Source organism: Magallana gigas, chromosome 7 (genome assembly GCF_963853765.1).
Source record: "Magallana gigas chromosome 7, xbMagGiga1.1, whole genome shotgun sequence".
NCBI classification, from domain to species: domain Eukaryota; kingdom Metazoa; phylum Mollusca; class Bivalvia; order Ostreida; family Ostreidae; genus Magallana; species Magallana gigas.
Genome location: NC_088859.1, coordinates 50,681,943 through 50,705,963, shown reverse-complemented (window position 1 = coordinate 50,705,963; position 24,021 = coordinate 50,681,943). Strand labels below are relative to the sequence as shown.

At 35.7% G+C, this 24,021-nt stretch overlaps 1 protein-coding gene across 13 annotated transcripts in view; it reads right to left on the bottom strand.

The window, feature by feature from the left end:
- LOC105336481 (voltage-dependent T-type calcium channel subunit alpha-1G) overlaps window positions 1-15,432 on the bottom strand; it is a 61,373-nt gene extending 45,941 nt beyond the window's left edge. For 5 of the 13 annotated variants that reach the window (XM_066066432.1, XM_066066433.1, XM_066066429.1 and 2 more), the window contains exon 1: window positions 13,326-14,453. In XM_066066432.1, coding sequence (XP_065922504.1) covers window positions 13,326-13,619 — 294 coding nt within the window. In that variant the 5' untranslated portion in view covers window positions 13,620-14,453. Of the gene's footprint in view, window positions 1-13,325; window positions 14,454-15,218 lie in introns of those variants that run through there. The other 8 variants (XM_066066437.1, XM_066066430.1, XM_066066439.1 and 5 more) reach the window with 6 other exon arrangements.
- Window positions 15,433-24,021: the final 8,589 nt, after the last annotated feature.

The window sequence follows — 24,021 nt, the reverse complement described above, 5'->3', positions numbered from 1 at the left end:
GTGACCTCTTTAAGTACAAGCATATACCAAGTACCTTTAAAAAAGGCACTTGGTCTTTAGAAAATATATAATCAGGTGACTTTAACCTTGACCTTATAATTGTCAATCTGTGTTAACTTTCTTATGCCTAAAAAAGATGTTAACTTTTCCCCAATGGAATTTTCATAGCTATTTCCTGACCAATGAATCCGACAACCTACACATGAAATTTCAAATTCAGATGATATGTGTATTTTTCAAGTTTATCATATCATCACCATTCAGAATTCAAACAATTCAGTACAACGAGAGCTTCTTTTGTTGTCAACCCTAAAACACCCATAAATCCTCTTTTGTACCAGCCATCATGTGACATGTAGATGGATATCATATCAGAGGAACATCACTTGAGTCATCTTGACAGCAGCTGATGTTGAACTTTCATCATGCATTTTCATCTTAATTTATAGAATCATTAATGTCGTGCAATTGTATTGAAGTAGGTCATTCATTCTTTAAAGATGTTGGATCCCTTGCTTATAATCGATTGTTGTTCCCACACAATCCCATAACAAAAGGTTGGTTAGACCATTAACACACCAGTACATACAATCTCAACACCTGAAGGAGGGGTTGGATACCTCCATATTGGGGTGAAATTTAATTTACATATTGAAAATAAAATTAGCCTAAATTCTAAAAGTCTTATATATGACATACTTTATTCATTCATTTTTACTGTGACATAATCTTAAGTGTTGTAATCCTCCATATTAAACTCCTATACACATATATAGTTAAATTCTATATACAGCCTATCATTATAGTACTGCTTAACTAGTACTAATAATGTTGAGGCTGAGTATAACATCTTTACTTGAAGGACTGCATAACTTAATGCAAATGAGTTTCAAATTCTTTGCAAAAGTAAGGAACACTAGCTTATATACATGTATTATATATTATATATACATGTATTTAACATTACCAAAATGTTTTGACTGAACATAGAGAAAAAATTATGAAGCCTACAATTCTATCAGGTATTTTGGACTGGACTGAACTAAAACGTCATTGGGTTAATTAGCAAATGGTTAACAGGGATCAATTAACCACCGGTTTTCTTAATTACTCTATCCTGACTGAATCCAATATATTGGTACAGTATGAAATGGCCTGACAGTGAAGAAATTTACCCTGTTCTCCGTCAAGCCCATAACTGTATGATTTATTTCAATGATATTATTCCTGTCTGGGAAAAGAACAGAGAAGGCTTGAAAATCTCTTACAAATTTCCAATTATTCCAGAACAATTGTGAATTAATGTGCCATTTCCTTTGGCAAACTGGGCATTAATGATTTAGGTGCTAAAATAGAAACAGGGAATGCCTACACTGACCTGCACTAGGACAAAGTGATCGTGGGACGATATACATATGGATGTTTTATAACCAGACGACCAATAAAACCATTTCTAAATACTACAGCAAAATTTGGTTTCCATATTATTTGCTTAATTAATAAAAAATCCATTTTTCAAATGCAGAATGTATTAACACCATACAAATGATTGAAACATTCTTGACCAAATTATAATGGAGCTGAATGAAGACTTGATCCGTGGCCCTGTACACCTTGTATGAACTCGCATTAACCTCTATCAGGTGTTTATAAATTCTGGGGATCTCTGGAGTAACAATGAGGCCATTAATTCCAAGCTACTGTTAACAATTGCAGGAGTTATGAAGACAGAAATATACAATGCTACCAAACCAAAAGTCTGTACTATCTCAGAGCGGTTTACAATTCCCACCACTGTCCGATGAAGTCTAAATAACCAAAGACCGGGTGTTTAGCATCATGTTCAGAATATTTCACAAATAAATATTCCGAAATTTTGTTTTTGTTATTTGCTGCTGGTGAAGTATTTTCACCATGTGATTAGTACTTATGGTGAGATAAATACATGTATTATGTGACCTTATAAATCCACAGATAGCTACAAAAGTGTTTGAACAAGGGACAATATGAATCCTGGCAATAATTTATAATAACATGAGACACAAACATAGGGGAAAATTGTGATAATAAAATGTAACATTTAAGAAACTGTTATAAACCTATAGAACCATGACAACCGTTGCCCGATGAGAGGTTTGTACATGACCACAGACAATCGACATTCACTATCCTTGCTCATACATATGATTATCACCATTTACCTACAAGTATTGACAAACCATGTCTGAGTGATAATATGCTGCAAATCAAGTAAATTAATATGCTGCATTTCACATAACAATCAAGGACCATTCACAGAATTAAATGGACCCAATGAGAGCTGAGTCCGGAGAGAAAGTCGGAGAGAAAGTTGCTGGACAGAAAGTCGCCGAGTGCTTGGTATTATAGCAGTACATCTGAAGTAGTCAAAGAGTAGCAGTGGGAGTCATTACTAGTGAGAGGGGCACCTGCCGTGCAATGTTTACACAACTACTGAGGAGGGAAGGATCATTAAATAACAGTAACTAATCACTTCCACTTCATACTTATCCCAATAGTCAGACTCCACTCAGTCAGACAGGGAGGGGCCAGCTAATTGTAGGGAGGATTAACATGTACTGTGGAATCATTAGAATTCGGGGTGGCTCAATCTTATTGGTATTCAAGGGTAGCCCTCCCCCATGAATATACATGACGAAAACAAATTTTGGAAAAGACAGTTATCTTATTGAAACTGAAAATGGTTACATCCACAAAATAACATCCCCTTGAATAAGTGAAAAAACCACAATCCACGAAAGTTGGCCCCAATAAATTTAAATCATTTTACAGTATCTTATTACGAAATAAAAACCTTAGATTTAAAAGACTTTGGGATTAATCTGGATTTCATTTTTGCTCTTAAATGCCCACTGGAATGTGGCAGCTTGATTGAAGCCCATCTTCACCTGCAGACAAGGCATCCTTAACACTCGGCCTCTGCATAAATAAAAAAACCTTCTGTTTACACAACGTTTCTCAGTTTGCAGATAATGTAAATATTTCGCTGGGTAAAAAATACTTTCATGGGTTCAGATAATAGTAGCTGAAGTGTTCAATGGCTTCAGGAGTTGTTATATAGCAGAATTATTGCATGAGTTGTCAGAGAACACATAGTAAGCCCATACAAACTAAATGAGCAGGACAGAGCTAGGAAAGGCAGATGGGCCAGTGACTCGCTGAGATGAAGCAAGTCTGATTGAGAATACTGGTAATAAAGGGATGTCTCAGGATAACATGTCCATTGACATGACATGGAACAGGCATGTTGTCATGTTGCTAGAAGTCTAAAGTGGCAGAAAGTATGAGAAGGCGAAATCGCAATATGAACTCATAAGTAGATCCTTATTGAATAGCAGGAGTCATCTCAGAGCTGATTCAGAAAGCTGGGCAATATGCTGATGATTGAGTCACACAGAAAAACAAACTATGAAATATATACACAATACACAAGATTATAGATATCTATAGAGATGTGAACATCATAATCAAATATATTAGATAAAAGTATTTGGTTTAATCATTTCAATAATTCAGCCCCCAAGTAATACATTTTAACCGGAATATAAGGGAACTTGTTCAGATCTCAACAGTGCATGATAATTAAATTAAAAATTCTAAGCCAAAGAAGAAACAAAAATTCCCTTATGTAAATCCGATTCAGTTGAATGTTTGACATTTCAAAACCATAAACGTCATAGACAGATAACCCATCAGGAACATTCCCGGCTATCGTTGGCTCAGATTTTTTAACACTGCTTATATTTTATGACTTTATGCTTAACCTGTTTCGCCACTTGGAACATAGTGATTTTTTATGTACCCTTGGGGAATCTCATGTTCAAAGTTTTTTAATCTTCCCATCTTGAACAACAGCTTTGCTCCACATTAATATATAAGAACATGTATTCTACCATACACACAAATTAAAATATCCAATAATCTTTTTTAAAATAAGCCCTGCAATTTTCTAAATGCTAAAAATAATTTTGCAGAAGGCATGCCTGTCTGCTTTTCAATTTCAATCAAAGACCAGTTGGAAGTAGACAGAGGCAGACACTAGTTTATAAAGCGACAGATTTTTCATAATTATTTCAAAATCTTTTAAGAAGCTGGATCACAATAAAAAACGGATGAAGATTCTTTGACCTTCTCTCTAAAACAAGGCAATTTACACTCGCCTATAATACTTCTCTTTTAGAAGTGAGCTGAAGCATTGCAAGGATCAGAAATACACAACACATCCGTTTTTATCAAACACATTCCAGATCGTTATAACATCTGATGATTTTGAAATGCATCTGCAAAGATTTAATGAATCAATAAATCAAAGGCTTGGCTCACATTAAAGAGTTAAATTCTGCGAGGATCTGACTTGCGTGATTTGTGCAGGGCTATCCTGGATTGTATCACTGTTACAAGGTGTCAGGCGGGCAGTGCCAAAACAACTGATAAAAGACGGCTCTGCTCCCACCTGTATTATCAGCTGAACAACTAAAGGGTTTCTACATACAAAGTGCTAAAGAGCTAGCAGCTATAAAGTATCTAATGGGTAGCTACATGCCATAGTTACTACAGGGAATTACATCTCAACTAAAGAATAACTATAGGACTAGTAGCTAAAATCAGCTATACATCTCAGCTAAAGGACAGCTATAAGTTTTAACATAAGTAACCTTAGTTATCAGTTATGTTTAGCTGCTAATAGTCTGTAAATGGTAGTTTAACTTACAATTTTAGTGATTATAAGTATAACACAATTCCATTGTTTGATTAAAATGCTTTTTAGAAAATCACTGAGTGGAAAAAGTCATTATTTTTTAACAACTTTAAAAAATTCCGACAAGGTCAAAAATAAAATAAAAATCAAAACAATACTAATTTTTATCAAATTCAAGAAACTATTCAAAATTTTGGACATTCCTGGATAAAACTAAAAACTACGGTATATAAATACATCTCCCACTTCATCTAGAAATTATATCATAGGATATTGATGACAAATGGCCAGACTAAAAGCCTGCAAGCTATAGAGAGCCAGTATAAATTTCTACCAATGAAATGGATTCAATTTGAATTTGTTTCAAGGAGATTGAATATTCCAGTTATTGAACAGACCTAATGCAATCGCCCCATTGCTGTCTGGTGGAGAGGTATTGTAAAACATCTGACCTGACACATTCTACAACATTACTGCTCTGGTCCTCAATTATTCAACATGGTAATGCGGACAGCATAGTTCAGGTTCACTTTGATATCTCCCCAGCAGTAGAGAGCGCTGGTGTGTCTGGAAATCATATTACCCACTTGTAAGCATGTTAATTGGTCAGCTAGGTGGAGTGATGCAATAAATCTAAGCCAGCATCACCAATCACTGGAATCTAATTATCTCTAGTTGCAGCCTCAATTATGCCCGAGTTGGACTCCTGGGACAATGGAAGCTTGGGGTTTCATTTCCTGTGAACAAATTTGGCAGTAAGATGATTTGATTTCTCCAAACAAGGCTGTAACCTTATGTGAATTTAAAGTACAGTTTAGATCCAGAAGGAAAAATGTGCCAAAACAAAAAGAGCTGAAGATTCCTGTATTATTTTTATTAATTATAATGAGTTTTAATTTGTGAAAATGAACTTGGTTTTAGAAAATGCAAAAACATGCTGCATTTGGACATATACAATAAATGAAGAAGTACCGGTATTATATTGAACAGCCATTGAATAGAAATTTATCCTTGGAACCAGCACATTGGTTTAGATTATATATTAATTATATATTGATTAATTGATTATTATAAAACAATGAATGATAATAGTACATGTGCAGAGGTACGAACAAACGCTCTAGATCTGCAGACACAGGTGAGAGCTAGCAGACATTGATTTTGGTGGCATACTTGCCGATGGTCTCTGTAATAATTACTTTCTGGTGCTCACAAATGCCAGACTCCAAGTGTGAGCACCAATTTAATTTAAAATTCACATTTCAAAGAAAAGAACATAATGAAAGAATTTCAAAACTGAAAATTTCCCTATTGTAAGAAGTACATCTCTTTCTTTGTGGGTGGGCGCGAGGCATGAGGGACTGGGATTCAATGGGATGCAATTGTAAACAACTGCACTTACTGCTAATAAATCTCTGTGTGCCACAATCTCCTCTAGATATCATTGAAAAAGCAGTGTCACTGACAAGAGTACATGTAAAAAATACATCCAAATCTATGAAACCGCCCTACAATAATTCTCTCCCAACATCTATATTAAACTTTTATTGATTGACTTTATAAATAGCTGTAATGATAAGGTTGAAGTTTATGCTTTAAATCTGAAATTTATCGGTTTCAGATAATGCTGAACTTGAGCCTGCTATGATCAACTGCACATATTGCTGTTTTCTGCAACATGTAAAGCATCACAGTCAACTTTATCATTGTGAATACAAACCAATGCCACTGCAGTCAGACTCATCTTTGTTTTTGTTGTACAACTCAAATTAATGAATCCTTTATATGTAGTGTAAAACTCAAATAAAACTTATCCTTTTTATGCGGTGTAAAACTCGAAATCAGACTGATTTTTTTATGCTATGTAAAACTCAAATCAGACTCATCCTTTTCTGTGGTCTGTGGTGTAAAACTCAAGCCAGCTGTCAACTAAAAATCAATCTCTATGGTGTAACTCAGGCACGAATTGTCCTTCTATGTGCTGTGCAACTCAAGCTGGACTCATTCCTATATGTGCTGAACCACTCAACTCAGACTCATCACATGTACATGAGTTTGACTCATCCTTGTTGTATCTTCATTGTCACAACCATTGCATCCAGTCATCCCTCATTTCTATTCTTGCCTAAATCTCAGCAACTTCATTCCTTAATTTTCTTTTAACTGCACCAGTGAGAATTGTACCATTTTGAACCTCTCTTATTACCTTCTTACTCCATTGGAGATAGTTATTAAATCATTAATATTCATTAGCATGTCTGGAGAGAAAGGGGAAGAGAGAGAAGGGGAGAAAAAGTGTCTCATAATACTGGTTAATCGGTCCAGTAATAAAACTTGTTGGATAGTAAGATCACAATACTTTGCCAAGTTTTTTAACCTCTGTCTAAATTCAGACAAAAGATGCATCAATTTATATCAGATCTTTTTAGATATTGGAGACAAAACTGCTTATTTTCTTGATCAAATTATCAAAAAAGCAGAAATCCTCTTTTCATGAAAAATGAGTTCTGTCTGTGAAATTTAAAAGTCTATTTGATGTTCAGTTTGTTTCTGAGATAGCTAGAGAGCCTGGCTTTCTGAATTCCTAAGACAATTAATCAAACTGAGGTGAATTCCTCCGGATTCAGAAATCAAAGCCCATCAGCAAGTCTAGCTGTCAAAAAAGGCGAGAAAATTCTCTCATCAGCCTAATCGCAACCCATTTTTTACATATAAATTGGCTTACTATAATTGACTTATTAAAGAAAGATTAATTGACATTTGCTGTTTCGTTTGGTTGCCTAAGTTTATCACCTCCAGTAAAAGTAATTTTCTTAAATGCAAATTTTATTCATGGTTTGAAGGTATTTGCACTGATGTTTTTTCACATTAAATATCAAATCATTTTTCATCTTTTTCTCTTAGATTTAATATTTCACACCTTAATCAAACTGAATGTTTACATATTTAATCAGCCATGATGTTTTTGATCCGGGGAGGAAGGTAGGTGGATGTTATGGACAATCCAGCGAAGGAAAATTGGCTTTTACACCAGACTTTGGAGTTCAGTTACAATATATTGAGCTTGTAATGACCCAGATGCCAATACCTTCCCGGAACATTTCCAATCAAATTACATTTATGAATGAGTCGCTGGTATGAGTGCAGGACAATCAATCAGATTCCAGTCTGTCATGGTTTGCTGGTTCTAAGGGCGATCAAGGTCATGTTACCAGCCTTATCAGTTACAGCTTACAGCATTCCTACCATGATATTATCAAGATCCTGCATTTGACCATTCCGTTCAAAGTTCACCGCATTCCTCCAGGCTGCCACAAAGTGCACCACCTCCCTGGGGCTATATTTACCATACCACCCTCCCATAAAATCAAAGAGAAAAGCATGACTACAGCAAAAACCCAGATAAACATATTCTAAAAATCAATAGCACATCACACATCAAGGGATTTGATTGCCTTGTTTACTGTCTCCATGATATTAACACTGATTTTTTGGATTTTTTTGTGACAAACATTTGCCTGGTACAAAAAGGCTAATAAATGAATCCAGATAATCTATAACCCAACAATGCATGAACAAAAAATAAATTTGACCAGAAATCTCAAAACTAGAAACATTTTTTTCAATTATCATGGCCTCTGCTGACTCCAATATTTGTATCCTCTAATAAATTAGTTTGCCTCATTTGGTGATAGTAGTGCTGCTACATAGAATTAATGCTGCATGCAAGAACTGGTTTTTGTTGCCATTAAAGAGAGGCTGCAGCAATCAAATGGGAAGTGTATTGTGTGACAAACTGATGATACCTGTGGCCACAAGAAAAGGTAAACATTATACAGGAAGTAAGCTCTAAGTGCTTTTTTTGATACTGTGAAGTTTTCAGCCAGCCCTGAGGAATTTGATGGTCTTTGTTCATGAAGAGAAGAATCCGATGCTTTCAGTCTTGGCTTCTTGGCTTCGGTTCTCCTTTTGTATCGAAGCAACATGGAATTCCTAACTTTTGCATCTGCTCGTTAACTGTGTAAATGTTTTAATTAAACTTATCAACAACTGCTAGTTGGTAGCTTACATAACAATCTGTCAGTGGGAAAAAACACATTGAAAAGCCAGGAGGAAAAAAAAATGTGGTTTAATAGACCTTAGTGGTACGTCGTTACCAAGTTAGACTCCTGCATCTAATGACGCGATCGAGAGGCAAGTGGAGGAAGACACCTTCCATCGGTTCACGCAACAGAGACTGCTAAAGCTATTAGATCCCATCCAATTAGAAAACCTCAACTTTAACAAGTACTAGCCCTTTTATGATTCCTTTAATAAAGAAATCATTTTTCCCTCTTCTACAGAAGGTTTTACAAAATCAGACCATCTGGGGATCTTCATAGCATCAATATTTCAGAGCGAGCTAATCAACTTGTAGTTCCAGAGTGTGTGCAATTCAATTAGCATTTTATATACCTAATCAGGTTGTCTTGTCATCCCCCACTTACAATCTTACTCTGTTGAACAGCTTTTTATGCTCTCTGACGCATTCCCATCCAATCGCTTTCCCATTCTTCTCACCATTTCTGCTATAATTTACCTAGTGTAATGCATCCATTTCTACAGAATCCATTTTCTTTACGTCTATCACCAAATAAGGGCAATAAAAAAAAATCACCAAAACTAAGGGCAAGCCATGAAAACACAATCCAGACATTGATGGAACATACAATGCAAAGATAATGTAAATTCAGGACTGGGTCTAAATTTTGGAATTATCTACATCTGTCACAATAAATCTGTACTGGGAAGAATATATAGAATTATCTTGAAATGTCACTGTGGCCTTTGCCGTCCATTTGATCTTCCACTTGTCTCTTACCAGTATTTGATGTAACTTTAGATTGTTCGGAATGACAATGGGACTCGGCTAAGTGCTACAGTTTCTATCCGACGGTTTACCATGGATCAGGCTTTGGATCTTTTCCCAGAAATCACGGCGGATGTTAACAATGCCCAGTAAGTTCCCCTCTACACAGCTCGATACAGAAAGAGACCACAGGGACCCTTCATAATCAAATGATATGTATTTTTTCATTGCTGACTTGTTGTTAGAAGGGCAATACATATCTCAGTTGGGCTTTTCCAGCACGGACCAAATTAGCTATTGAGTGATTGGAACATGGTCCCTCTGTGCCCCATAATGGCCGCACAAAAGGCGAGCTTGCCACCACTGCTCTCAATGGCCCCAAGTTAATGTAGTCTTAAACACAATATAATGCCCAACAATGATTTTCTTGCTAGTCTTTTCTTTTGGGATATTTGTAATCACATTCTTTGTATTACATTAAGATTGGAGACTATTTATCTACATAATTGGTCAGTTCATTCAGTGTACATGGCATAAACTCAGCATCTTGGGGAAGAAAATGACAATCCTCACAACATACATCAAATCAGTGCGGAGTCCCGATTCTTCTGACTTAGTCACCATAAAGACTGGTTGACGAACTAAATACAAAGTTAATTTGCACAAAATGAGCTTTAAAACATAGGTTCATAAATCTCCCTCAAGCCTGGTCCCTCTGCATATTTCCCTTTCTTAATCTTCAATCAATCAGTGACGGATTAAGATTTGTTATTAATTAATTCTCAGAATTTCACATCTGTCACAGAGCTGATACAGAGATGGTGAGGTCAGCGGTGCTGTCCCCCACACATAACAGATCCTCACCCAGTGGTCAGAGGCTGACCTGTACGCCTGACCCACCACAATAACTTCAATCTCACTGATCGATCACCAGACACTTTTTACCGATCAATGACCGGATCAGACATAGAATCCCCCCCCCCCCCCCCATACGATATGGCTTATTAAATCCATCTCCTTTCCAACTTCAATCCAATTCTCTATTGTCTGGTAAACAGGATTTACATGCATCAAAATACAGCTAAATTTGAAATTCTTCAATTCATGCAAGATATGGTAACAAAGAGGATTAAGATTTTATCTATATCAAAGACAAACTTTTTTTCTCAAGGAAAACAAAGCTCACACTCTCCTGTATAACACCAGATGATAGTTGAGGATGTGGAAGGCTTCAGAAATCAATGGAATCAGGTAGAGTCTGTCAAATGATCACTTCAATGGAATCATCAGACCTCAAGTGTCAGCAGAACTATTCTTTTCTAACCTAAGTTGCGGATTTTGGTAGGTATTTAAACATGTACTTATCAGAATTAAACCATTTTTGTCAGATATGCTTGAAAAGAGAAAAAAGGGTGAGATCTTGGTTATTGTAAGCTAAAATATTGGTGTATCAAAGGATAAAGAATTTATGCATAGCAGTTCTAAGGGTTGAGAGTGTGGGTGTCTAGATCCCCTCCCCACCCTTGAAAATCCAGAGATCATTGAATTCATACAGTAAAAAACCAAATCTAAGTCCTGGACACCGCATACCCCCACCAACAAATAGTTCCCCCTCCACCTACAAAATTCCGGTATCTGTGCACTTGTCACTGACAAATTATTACTGTATATGGAATGTTAGGACACCTGTAAAGGATTTTAGGATTCAAGAACACCTTAAGTAGAGGACCTGAGGACTTTTCATTTGAATTGATGTGTAACTGTGAGATAATGTACAAAGGATGCAGGATGAGAGGGCTGAGATAATGTACAAGAGATGCCAGATGAGAGGACCGTTGGAATCATTCTGGTCTCTAATGACAGACCCAGTCCTGAATCGATAGAGCACCTGTCATTATCAGCAGCCTAGTGAATTATCTAATGGTCACGTAGCCGAGCATACTCATTAAGCAAGCACGCTGCCATGACTTAACAGAAAAATCAAAAGCTAAATAACACTTAACATGACAATGAACATTTTGCTGAAATTACTTAATAATGTTCCTTAAATTTCTTTTAAGTGAAGATCTTATAATATTTGTGCAATCCCTGGTTCAATTCTAATGACAAGTATATAGGACAACTGACAACTGAGAACAGACAACAAGAATCTCTAACAGTGACAACCTGTCCATATATTGGGCTGGGATGCAGGAAAAATCTCCTGGGTGTAAGATTCAGATAAAACGGTGCACTCTTAATGGGAAGATCTAAAGTCTCACCTGTATGTTACAAATCTATATCTATTTTTGTTGAAGATGAAGTTACTTTTTTGCTTAAAATAAATAGAATTTTTTGCCGATGTTTAATAAATTTTCGATGAAGCCGCAGGAAGAGCAGCTAATATCAACAGGAAGAAGATAGGCAATAACAAATGGATTTAAATCCTGAAAAAACATTCACATCTGCATTACACTTGAAGCACTGAGAGTCTGAAGCCCATTCACTTCTATCAACCAGAAACTTAATTCAGTTCCAAGCCTGTAATAGAAGGATTCAAAATGACAAGAACCAAAAAATTTGAATGTAAAGACAAAAATAATTCCATCTGTGCACATTTGATTTGTTCCAGGTTCTCAGAGACAGCGACCTGTCAGTAAGAGGGGGAGACACCAGAATATCCCCCCATGTTATGATATCATTAGTGTGCAGTGTTTACAGAGGTGGGGATTAATTAGCTGGGTACACAAGCAGTGCTGGGCAAGGATCCTGACTATCAGATACTGTATCTCTGGGGGCTTCCCTTGTCATAACACCTGTCTTCCTAACCCAGCAGCATTTAGCAGGTCTTCCTTAACAGTTTTATTCTGAATCATGAATAGTCAGAAAATTCAGAGATATTTATATATCTGTACAAAAAATCTGAGAAAAAATTTAAAAAAAATATGAATATTGATTTAGTCACACAAAAATCAGTTATCTTTAGATGTTTATGAAACAGCTTGTTTTCAATTGGAGTTCCAAATTATGACCAGTTGAACTAGAATATGGGACGTTGTATGAGAATTTCTGGAGAAATCAATTCTAATAAGATTTCACCATTGTTCAGTCACATCCAAGAAGAATGATCGTGATAAAATAAAGAGGTAAATTATTACACAAACAAGATATTTGTAAATATTTTCTCAACATTTACAACATAAAGAGCTTGGATTCGTGATTTTCAACTCACGGCAACTATTTGAGTATAGCAGATTTATTACCACCTAAAATTACCTCTTAAGATATTCAAAACATGTGTTTTAATGTTTGGGATGAGACTTTAATCTTATATTTCTAGCCCCAAAACAGCTGTTGATCGTGATTAGATCTATTCTTCGTCTGTACCTACTTTCCTCAATCAGCCACGTGACAGTCTCTCAAATACGGCTTCCCATTTATCAAAGCTTTTTGTTTCTCTTAAACTCGTAAATTTTAAACAATATAAAATCCCCGAAACGTCGATTTATCCTCTGCCTGATGTTAAAGAATGAAAGGAATTCCCGTCATCTGAGAGCGCCGACCATTTTATATATTCATCACAATTTTTATATTGCTAAAATAGATGAACGAAGAAAAAACCGTACGGCACTTGAAACAATAAAAATAAAATGGATGACTTACCCATCTCAGTCCCACGCACCTGTTAGAAATATTTCCTCCAGAATACAATAATTTTAAATCTGAGAAAAAAAATTATTTAACGATAAAAGGATATGTCCATGTGATGATTTTGAGGCAGATGAAGCGCAGTTTGTTGGTCTGGGGGAGACATCGGAGGGACTTGGCCACGAATCCCGGGAACAGTAACTCCTCCTCGTCCTCCGGGCTATCCGAGTCCGACCCCTCCCCCTCCTCCTCTTCCCCATCTCCCCCGCATTCCTCAGAAAAGTTGAGTCGGGCCATAGTCACCTTCTTCTCCGGCTCTGTCGTCGCCGTCGTCTGCTTGTCGCCGCCAACCGCCGCCACTTCCGGAGAAGAGATCGCGGCATCGCTCACCGCCTCATCCGCCATACTCTAGAATAAGTCGATCACTTTGTGTCATTCTGGTCACTTAGTAAAAAGGGCTGTGAACAACAGCGGTAGATTCAGAGAACTACTTAATTAATTATTAATTAGGAATCACACACACAATTCAAAATACATATATATCACTCCTCGAATAAAATTTATATATCCATCAGAAAAAAAATCTGAATTAAATCTTCACACATGCTTCATAAAATTGCATCCGTCACCGTGTATATTAGTAAATAAAATCCCTTCATCATTACTTAAGACACCAGAGCAGCTGGCTGTTGTACATCATGCCTCGCACGCGCGCTATGGATTGGCTGATGCCTACGATTGCGCTTCTCCAATAGCAAGACTCTCTACCGCAGACTCGTGAGCACCCCGCGCCAAAAATCTCGCCGGCGCGCGCTAGGCGGACACCTCGGTTTGTACCCGACGGAAATCGCAAGAACAGGGCTATGTGAGACCCGTCATTTTGGTGAATTAGGACGGCTACACGGGAGTTTTTAGCGGTGAAATCTAAGCGGTTCCTGCGTCCTCTCTCGTCGTCACCTGAGTCTGCTGCTATGGATTTTTTTCTCCGTTGTTGTCATCGACCAAGATCCCGGATCAATAGTTATAGTCACTGTAATAAGACCGATATTCCCGATACTTATCACTCTCTATATGCTTATTAGCGGTGAAACCTTTGTTACAGACCTATTAGATTAATGAAGGAAAACGTCAGAAGATGCGCAAGCGCCTCGGATGGCAGCTGATGAAGATACGTTATGTCGTGTTGATATTTTTTCAGAAGGAAAAAAGTCTTCGTGCGCAGCTGCCGTTCCTACCAAATGTAGCACACAGATTTACTGATGATAATCAGCTAAGGTAAAAAAGATAGAATACTAGCGGGAGTTGGTTCTTCATTGATTGGCGGCGATTCTAAACGGTCGTTAACAGATGTACGTAAGCATAAACTCGGCTCTGCACGCGAGAGTCCCTTCTCTCTATTACTCCACCAGGAGGGACCAAGTCAAATACTTTTGACGACACGCTAGAATTTTCAAATTTGTCGGATGGACAGCAAATTCATGAATTAACCACGGGTTTAAAAGGACTTGCAAACCCCCAAAATGCATGGTTTTTCCTTATTATTTTATTCTCGTTATTTCCCGATATCCGTGTACTTTATTTTATGAAATAAAATATGCTTGTCTATTTCTTCGAATGAAATGAATAATGCGAGGGGGTCAACATTTTTACATGTCTCTCAATATTTAGAAAATATTAGATACTGAATTCCGTGATTTAAAATACATGATATCTGTTGATAATAAATATTTTATTTCAGAAATCTAAGAGTAGCGTGTTTCACCTTTTTCTTATTATTTATACCGTTTTAAATAATTCGTTTGCAAAACGAAAAAACAAAACCCACAAAAATAAAAAACGAAAAAAAACCCAAAAACAAAATATTTCTAATCCTCTTCAATATATCAGTTTAAAAATAAAGTTCGTTCACAAACTATACATGCTTTGATGACAAACGCACCCTCTGTTACAAAACATCAATGAAGGAAAGTGTTCATTAACTACTCAAAATATTAAATCACTTACTTACTAGATGCACTATGAGTTCAGGTCCTACATCTTTCTACCGTCTGGCGATCAGACTCTCCCTGACTTTTCTCGGGATTCACAGATAAATTCTTCGCTCGTGTACCAGCGAAGTTCATTAAAAAAATCACACAAACAATACTGGACAAATTGGTCAATACCGTTAACGAAGGCAAGCGCTGTTCCACAATCCTTTGATATAGCAAGTAATGTAAAATAAATTATTTTTCTATTGAAGTTGTCGCAATCACGCTTACTTTTCATATGAATAAAATACTCCTGTATGCTTGGTTTTATTTAGGTATTTATTCTGCTCATGGGTGGGGGGGGGGGGGTGGGGTCCAATTTAGCTGTTATATAAAGTGTTTTGACCGTTAATTAGTTTAATTGAATTTTAGTCTAATTAGTGTGTGACACCTAGACTCTATGTGCATGATGAGTAATTACAAAATGTCCCAAGCACTACTAATCTCTTGTAACAACATCGTGTTGTTTTAATTTTCGTGTCAAAGAAATCGGTGTCAGTGAGCTTCTTTATAACTCAATTTGATTTCTTAATCTTAGCATGAGTCAAATTTTACTCTTTAAAATAAAGACACGATTGGCTTCCAACATTCACAATGTCTTTTCTTAGATTTATATTTTTAATTATTTCAGAAAGGACAACTACGATATCTGGAATATATCTTGGTTAGCGAATATATATCTCAGGTCTTTATCTTTTGTATTCTCTATAAGTGAGTAAAACGTCTTTGTAAAACTTAAACAAGTATAGACTATCAATATCATAAATAATTACATATACATGTATGTACCTTAATCTTTAATGAAGGGAACTAACATAGGCTATTTTTTGCCTGCTGTTCAATCCATACTCATTTATATACTTATTTGTACATTCCTGATTAAAAATTCTTCTTTAACTATACATCTCAGGTTCCAATTACATGTTTATGGGTTTCGGATTAACAAACTACTCATGCCCGAGATGTGTATTTATATAATCTCTGGTCATCTTTTAATAAATATGAACACCTTCAGTAATCGACCATTTTATATCTGGAACTGCTTGCAGTGTACCTTCTTCAACAAGGCAACCGTAACCTTAATGTACTCACCCCCCCCCCCCCTGCAAGGTGGCCAGTTCCTGACAACCCCTACAAGTACATAGTCACGTATACATATTTACATTTACTAAGTATGGTTACTTCTATTTCTTACGGAAATTGATTGCAATTCCTTCATGCATAACTACACAACACAGAAGCTTTGCAAAAAAGTATAAGAAAAAAATGAATAACATTTACATATAAACCCGCGTTAGCCGATTATGTAATTTTGTTAACATATAGGTTATGTAAATTTTGTGCAATTCTTTCTGCAATTCTAGCAACCTTCACACCCACATAAAGCACAGAAGAAAGCATTATATATTGTTTAAACAAAAATGTACACTGTAAAACTATAGATTATTAACACAGCCATGTATAAACAAAAAAGTACGCCGCAAAACTATATATATACATGTACTTTAATAATGCAGTGTTTGGTTTGTAAGAAGCGAGTGTTGCTGTAACTATCATAGGATATATATATATATATGTATGTATGTATTATTGTATTAAGTGTCGATCATGACCAGTAAGTTGTAGATAATATATAAATCAGAAACTATATATTATAAATGTTGGCTCCTTGGGTTGCTTATGGACGTAACAGCGGGAAGCGTGCGATTCCAGGACCGGAAGCTCGGAGAGTTGTGCTTTTTCGATGTAGACCAAAACATCGACGATAGCCAAAAAACAATTAACTTCTTCCAACGCGGTCCATATATAATGACCATTGTTTTATTTTCTAAATATTTTCTTAATTCATTTTTAGAGGAACATAATCTTGGTTTGACAAAACAATATTACAAAATTTGGGTATAGATGATTTCATCCAAACAAGTATAGCGAAAAAAGGAATAAAGGACTATTTTGCCGTATATTCCCAAAGACATGCATTCAGTAAACACTCAGGAACATCTGATTCCCTTTTTCGATAGCTATATAATTATGAAGAACATTTGAATGAGTCTGAATTTATTCATGAAAAAAGCATTAGCAGCTGTATATGTTTTGCCGATGTATTCTTGCATTTTAAAATTTAAAAGTCTCGCAATATCTCGTAAGGTGCGAGATTTCACTCAGAATCCTTTGAAAAAGCAGACAGTTGCCAATCCCGTTACTATACACGTCCCTAATTGTTGCTTTCTCCTGATGACTGTCCTCAGGCTTCTTTAAAACGACAACAAATATTATGATTCATGTCAAGTTTGATACCGCATTTAGTGACCACTGTACATGATAATGGTAATAATGATAATGGTACAATGGAGGTGTGAGTGTTGTTGTGTGTCAGAGAGAGCAACCAGCTAAACGCTCACACATTGACACAAGTCATTCGGTGTTTAGGTCTGTTTACCTTGGCCACCCCCGGACAGCTAATCAGTGTCTGAATGGCCTGTCTGAGCTTTACTTTGGCGAATCAAGATATACATTACGAAAAATTAGTAGACAATAACGGTACTGGACCCCTAAAAGTGCCCGATATTCACCCCGCGCAGAAAAATATTAACTCATAACTTGTTCATGTAGACAAGGTACTTAATGAAGAAATAATTGATCATGCAATGTTGAAGTCAATTACAATGTAATGATTAACCATTGGGTATTGTTATTTGGCGATAAAACAGTTACTCTGCACGTTCACATTCAGTTGGTCAAGAAGCAATCACAAGTTGGAACATTTCTTATTAAGTTAACGTTTATTCCAGTAAAAGTGACGTTGTGCAATTTAATGGTTTTGCTAGAATGTCCAGTTAACGAGCAGATAACCAGAGCTATTGAAGTTCGCATCAGCATGCTTTCTTCGGTGGTTTATGCGGGTATGATGGTATTGAGCATCACAGGAAAACTTTATATCATTACATCAGCTGGTTATGTAATCTACATGTAATACTTAAGAAAGCAGGTTATTATTACATCTATTCCTTTCTTTAAATCTTTCAAATTATTCAGATCAATTATTCAGATAAATTGACTAAAATTATGTAAAATACCATTACCATTACAAAAAGGAGAAAAAAAGAGCCAGTATTTCCATATATGGAAATAACAACGACTACTTGTATTTGGAAGTCTATTTGTACGTTCTGAGTTTCAAACGACGCGAAACGATTTTAAATGACGCCAAACGAGTTTTAAATGACGCTAAACGAGTTTTAAATGACGCTAAACGTTTTGATCGAACACTAGAAAATCCATAGCTTGTCCAGCAACTTGTCATAGCCTTATATGCCGATATGTGCACCTTTGTGCATCGTTCCTACAAGAGACCGCTGCTTTAGACTTAGTTGACATATTCGCTAAAACCAATAAACCCTTCACCTCGTACTTACCTCGTGAGTTCATTAGAATGGATACAGTATATTCCATATCAACAGTGTCATTTTCAGATGCAAATTAGTTAGAACACATGTGATCAACATTCTCTTCTCAGAAATGGAAGGAGTAACTGCCACGGAACTTAAATTTATAATTCAATGTAATATGACAAACCTTATTGGGTATACCTTTGAGTCGCACGACTTTAACAAACCCTTAACGTGTGGATCGACAACTAACCTATTGTGTTTTGGTATATAACCGATGGAAATATTCTCTATGGGATGTTAAACAACAGATATTCAATCCATCAATTAAAATGCCTTGGGATATGCGACAGAGCAATGAAATAGAAACCAACAGTGACGTACATGTGTACCATCGGTCTGCACACTGCAATCAGCTACTGCAGTATATTGTATAAAACAATCAAATATAAACGAGACGATCACTATTTGTCATCAGAGATCGAAATTAACAAGGTTACATATACCCATGCGACATTCGTTTTCAAATGGTGAAATTTTATCGCTTTGATTTTATTTAAATTGTATTACTTGGACCTGCTCTTCAGTGCTATAAAGTACATGTAAAGAGTTGATGGTGGAAGGTGTGAAAACATGATGCACATGCATTGTATTTCATTTCAGATACAGGAATAGCAAGAATAAACGCTCTATACACGGGGGAGACGGGGTGCAGTGTGAATATCTCCGGCATTCAACACCCCGGACAATGTCCTGTGAGTCCGCTCAAAGTCAGAGGACACCCATCATCCATAATACCCCTTCTACCGAGTTTTACGACTTGAGGTTGAAACAAATATTCCTTTTAAAAGAAGATCGGCATGTGATATCATTGGCTGGCTTCATTTTCATGTAATGCGAAAGCATTACGTGCAATAAACATAATAAATGAGATATATCGCACGGTTTTGTTGACATCCGAAATAACAAGGAATGAATAAACTTTACAATTAGTATATAGGCGAAGTTTACCTTCCATTACAATTCGCATGTTTGAATCAATATGTAACTGTATAAATGTTTTAATTTTAAGGAAACCCATTAGAATAATGTGTTTTAGTAATTTACATGTATTATTAAATACTTCCATGAAACTGTCACTGCAAAATAAACAAAATAGTGTGATCGAGTCGCAATGCGTGCGCAAATAGTAAAATTTGCTGGATGCCTCATACGGACACAACTGTAAATGTACTGAATGATTTCAGAATCTATTTTACTGCTATGAAAAAAACCCCTCGCAATTGCGTTTTCAAGACTTTTCCGATATTCAGAATTTCTATTTTTGAAATATTATTTATATTATGTGATCTTGAATAACAGCAGTTGTCAATGAACTTGGAGGTATATATGAAATGACCAAATTTATAGAAAAAAACAGGCAGTGAAAATAATTTATGCACAGATTACTAAACAGGCACGTAGCATCAGGAGGGGGGGGGGGGTGGCTGCCCCCACCACTTTTTTGCTCAACAAAGATTTTTCTTTAATTTACATACAAAAAATTGAATTAACATGGAGTCCCCCCCCCCCCCCCCCCCACTTTTATGGGACGATGTAAAAATTGAATTGCAAATAAGGAAATAAACAGTGAATTTTAAGAAAGGTATACTACTCCTCCCCCCTCCCCCGGATTAGGATTTTCCCTATCCCTATCTTCAACGTTTTAGGACTGTCAAAGTAAACTGTAATTGACATTAGTCCCAATTGATTTACACAAAGGTATGAATCATCGCATAGACAGGATGACAGGATCAGAATACGCAGGTATGAGACAGGTGGACAGTCCGTGTAACGAGGGATCGTGTAACGAATTCATAATACATCAAATGATTTTACTAAAAGTAACAAATGCAATAAACAACTGTTTCATTTTACTACGTTTCTAAACTGTTAAAGTGTTTAAGATGTTCCCCCCCCCCCCCCCCCCCCCCGCAAAAAAAGCACAAAAACATGTTCCTCTCCGCAGAAAATCAACGGATTAAAACAAAGAACCTATAAAACTTTCAATTAAGCTAAACGAGAGAGAGAGAGAGAGAGAGAGAGAGAGAGAGAGAGAGAGAGAGAGAGAGAGAGAGAGTTTTGTTTAAAAAAAGTAGTATACGAATTAATCTTCACAAACACAATCTTTATATCAAACATCACAAACAGTGTAGAATACTTCATTGTAAGGCATACTTCCTTTCTCTTTACTTGAAATCAAACATCACAAACAGTAAAATACTTCATTGTTAGGCATGATTCCTATTTCTTTACTTGAAATCAACACCACAAACAGTGTAGAATACATATACTTCATTGTTAGGCATGCTTCCTCTCTATTTACTTGAAATCAAACATCGCAAACTGTGTAGAATACTACATTGTCAGGCATGCTTCCTTTCTTTTTACTTGAAATCAAACATCACACACAGTGTAGAATACTACATTGTCAGGCATGCTTCCTTTCTTTTTACTTGAAATCAAACATCACAAACAGTGTAGAATACTTCATTGTTATGAATACCTCTTTTCTCCTTCCTTGAAATGAAAACTATAACACCCCTGCGAATGTGTTCGGAATGTTTTCTTTATCGTTGCTAAGTATGTAATAAATCCAGAGGTGCTCAAATGAAAGTTCATGAGACTTCACCGATATTTGTTCACTTCCTGTGAAATTTCGAGCGGAAGTATAAGTGTTCGGATAATATTCTCAAAATACGTAAGTACTGGTCGTTTTTCATATCATATCCTACTGTGATTTATGTTAAAACGGGAAAAGCTTTCAAGATGTATGTCTTATTTTACCATCTAGCAGTTATTTATATTAAACGATAATATTCAGAACAGAGTTATCGTCCGTGTTCAAACACGTGTAGAGTGGTTGAAAATATAACCATTGGGTTGCTTAATAAAATCATAGCCATGTTTGGTGCTTGTGGTATGCAATGCCGTGTTTTAAAAAAAAATAATGGGTGTCTGTTTTGCATTAAAACTTAGTATATCGAGACATTTTCAAGGAACATTCTGCATAAAATGGTATAGTCTGTTTCACTATTGATGTTATTACTAGGTCAGGCGCGGATCGAAAATTAATCCTCAGGAGGGATCTCTTTTAAGCATGTTAGTTGTTGCAACAGCAGACAAAAACTAATTTTTGTATAGTCACATTTATTTCTAGAACACATTTTATTCACCAATTAATGAAGATAAAGTTTAAAATCAATAAACCTCTAGATTTTATATTTGACTACTATATTAAGAACCTAGATACATGAACTGTGAAATAGACTGTATACACGAGGTACGATTTTTACTGCGCAACTGAAAGGGTCAAATAAAACCACGTGGTCTAAAATTTGAATGACAATAACATTCGCAGGGGTGTATAAGAACGAAACTTTTTCCCCTGATCTTGGAAGGAACACGTGGTGCACCTCGCGCATTGATTTGATTGACAGGGGTACCACGTGGACTCGGACTGAAACTGCATGCTAGATTCAATCACAGTGTACTATATTCTTTTGTGGATACCAGTTTTATGAATATATAATATCTCTCTCTCTCTCTCTCTCTCTCTCTCTCTCTCTCTCTCTCTCTCTCTCTCTCTCTCCGATCATTAAAAGATAATATCTGGATTGACGACACTCATTAATCAAGAAACCCCTTCTGTAAGATAGAAAGGGGGGGGGGTGTTGTACGGTTAGACGAAGTAGTTTGCAATTTAGATGTTTTTTTTTTGTCTTGAACAGGTGTGAAAACCCCTAGGACATGCCGTTTTCTACCCTGGGTTTGCAAATCACTATACACAGGAAATAACAGCGACTTAAAGAGGTTCGTTTCTCTATTTTTGGGTAGCCATTTTGGGTCACCTCACATCATTCTAGAAATTATGCATCATATATTGATTCTACTTATAAATTCAAATTTTATTACGCCAATTAAACTATCTTAAATAAAACAGTAACGGAAAAATTACATATCGACAGAGTTTAGTATGGGACTATATTTTGTGGCGGAAGGTTCTGAAGAAGAAAATGAACATTTTTCAAAACTTGGTTGTTTTAGAGTACCTCACTTTTAAATTAGCTTCCTTATTTTCAGTGCAAACAAAATTCATACACAGTTTGTACATTAGGATATCTTCATTTTGTTACGAAAAACATAATTTTACAATTTTTCAATATTTCTAAAGACACGTATTGGCAAATTTAACTTATATTACATAAAAGTCAAGGAAAAATGAATCTCAATTTTTGCCTAAAATCAGCTTATTTCATGCCATATCTCAAATTTTACATAATAGACCCATACTTTTTGTTTTATTTTCTGAAATTTAAAGATTTTTTCCGACAAGTTTATCATAATTTGAGAAAAAGTTTGAGACTTTTAAATAATTGCATTACATGTTGAATTGGTAATGGATAAAAATAGCGTTTTGTCAGTGCAAAAAGGTCAAAATATCAATTAGGTGAAGAAATTGTAACATTTTTCTTTATGATAATTTTAATTTTATTTATTTTAAATACTATAAATTTGTATTTGATGCCATGATTCATTCCGATAATAAAATATAGAGGGAAAAGCGATTTATGTGAAATCTGCCCTTCCAGTACAGAAAGGTCATATTAAATACACCGTAGCGCGAAATGAAGCATATAGACCCCAAAATGTTGTTTTGAAATTTGGTTAAGCTATGTGTGTAGATTTTTAAAAATACTTTAGGGAAAAACTTTAAGCCTTTTGATCGCAGGATCCAACGTCATTAATAAGAAAAGAAATGTGTACATAAATAGTTTTGTATTTTTTGAAAAGTAATTCCAGTTGTATGCATTTGTTAACATGTACAGTTTCCCATGTTGTTTTGTGATGCAAAATAATTACCTCCTTCCATTTCTTGTAAAGAATAAACACATTTAAGTAGTAATATTACAAGCTTATAAGGTTAAAATAAAAGAACAACACTAATTATTTTAATATTATCTACCTAACTCTGATGTCAACCTGAAAAATATTCTTGCGACCTTAAATTGCCATAATACTAAACTGTTTCGCGGATATTCTAACATGATAAGCGGTAAGCGCGCTGTTTTTCCTTAAATAAACAAACAAAACATATATTGTCATTAGTTTAATTTCCTCCGAAATGATGCATCCGTTTATCAGTACTTTCAGTACTTTGATTGTTAAAGCAATGAGTATGAGTATTTCTTCAAACATTTGTTGACACACCATTTCCTGTCGAAATGAGAAACATTATACGAAGACATCAAAATATATAAATCACCTAATTAGTTTCAAATTTGTTCACAAAAATACTGCGGTATATATCACCCGATAAAATAAAATTGGTGTCCACACCTAACTTCT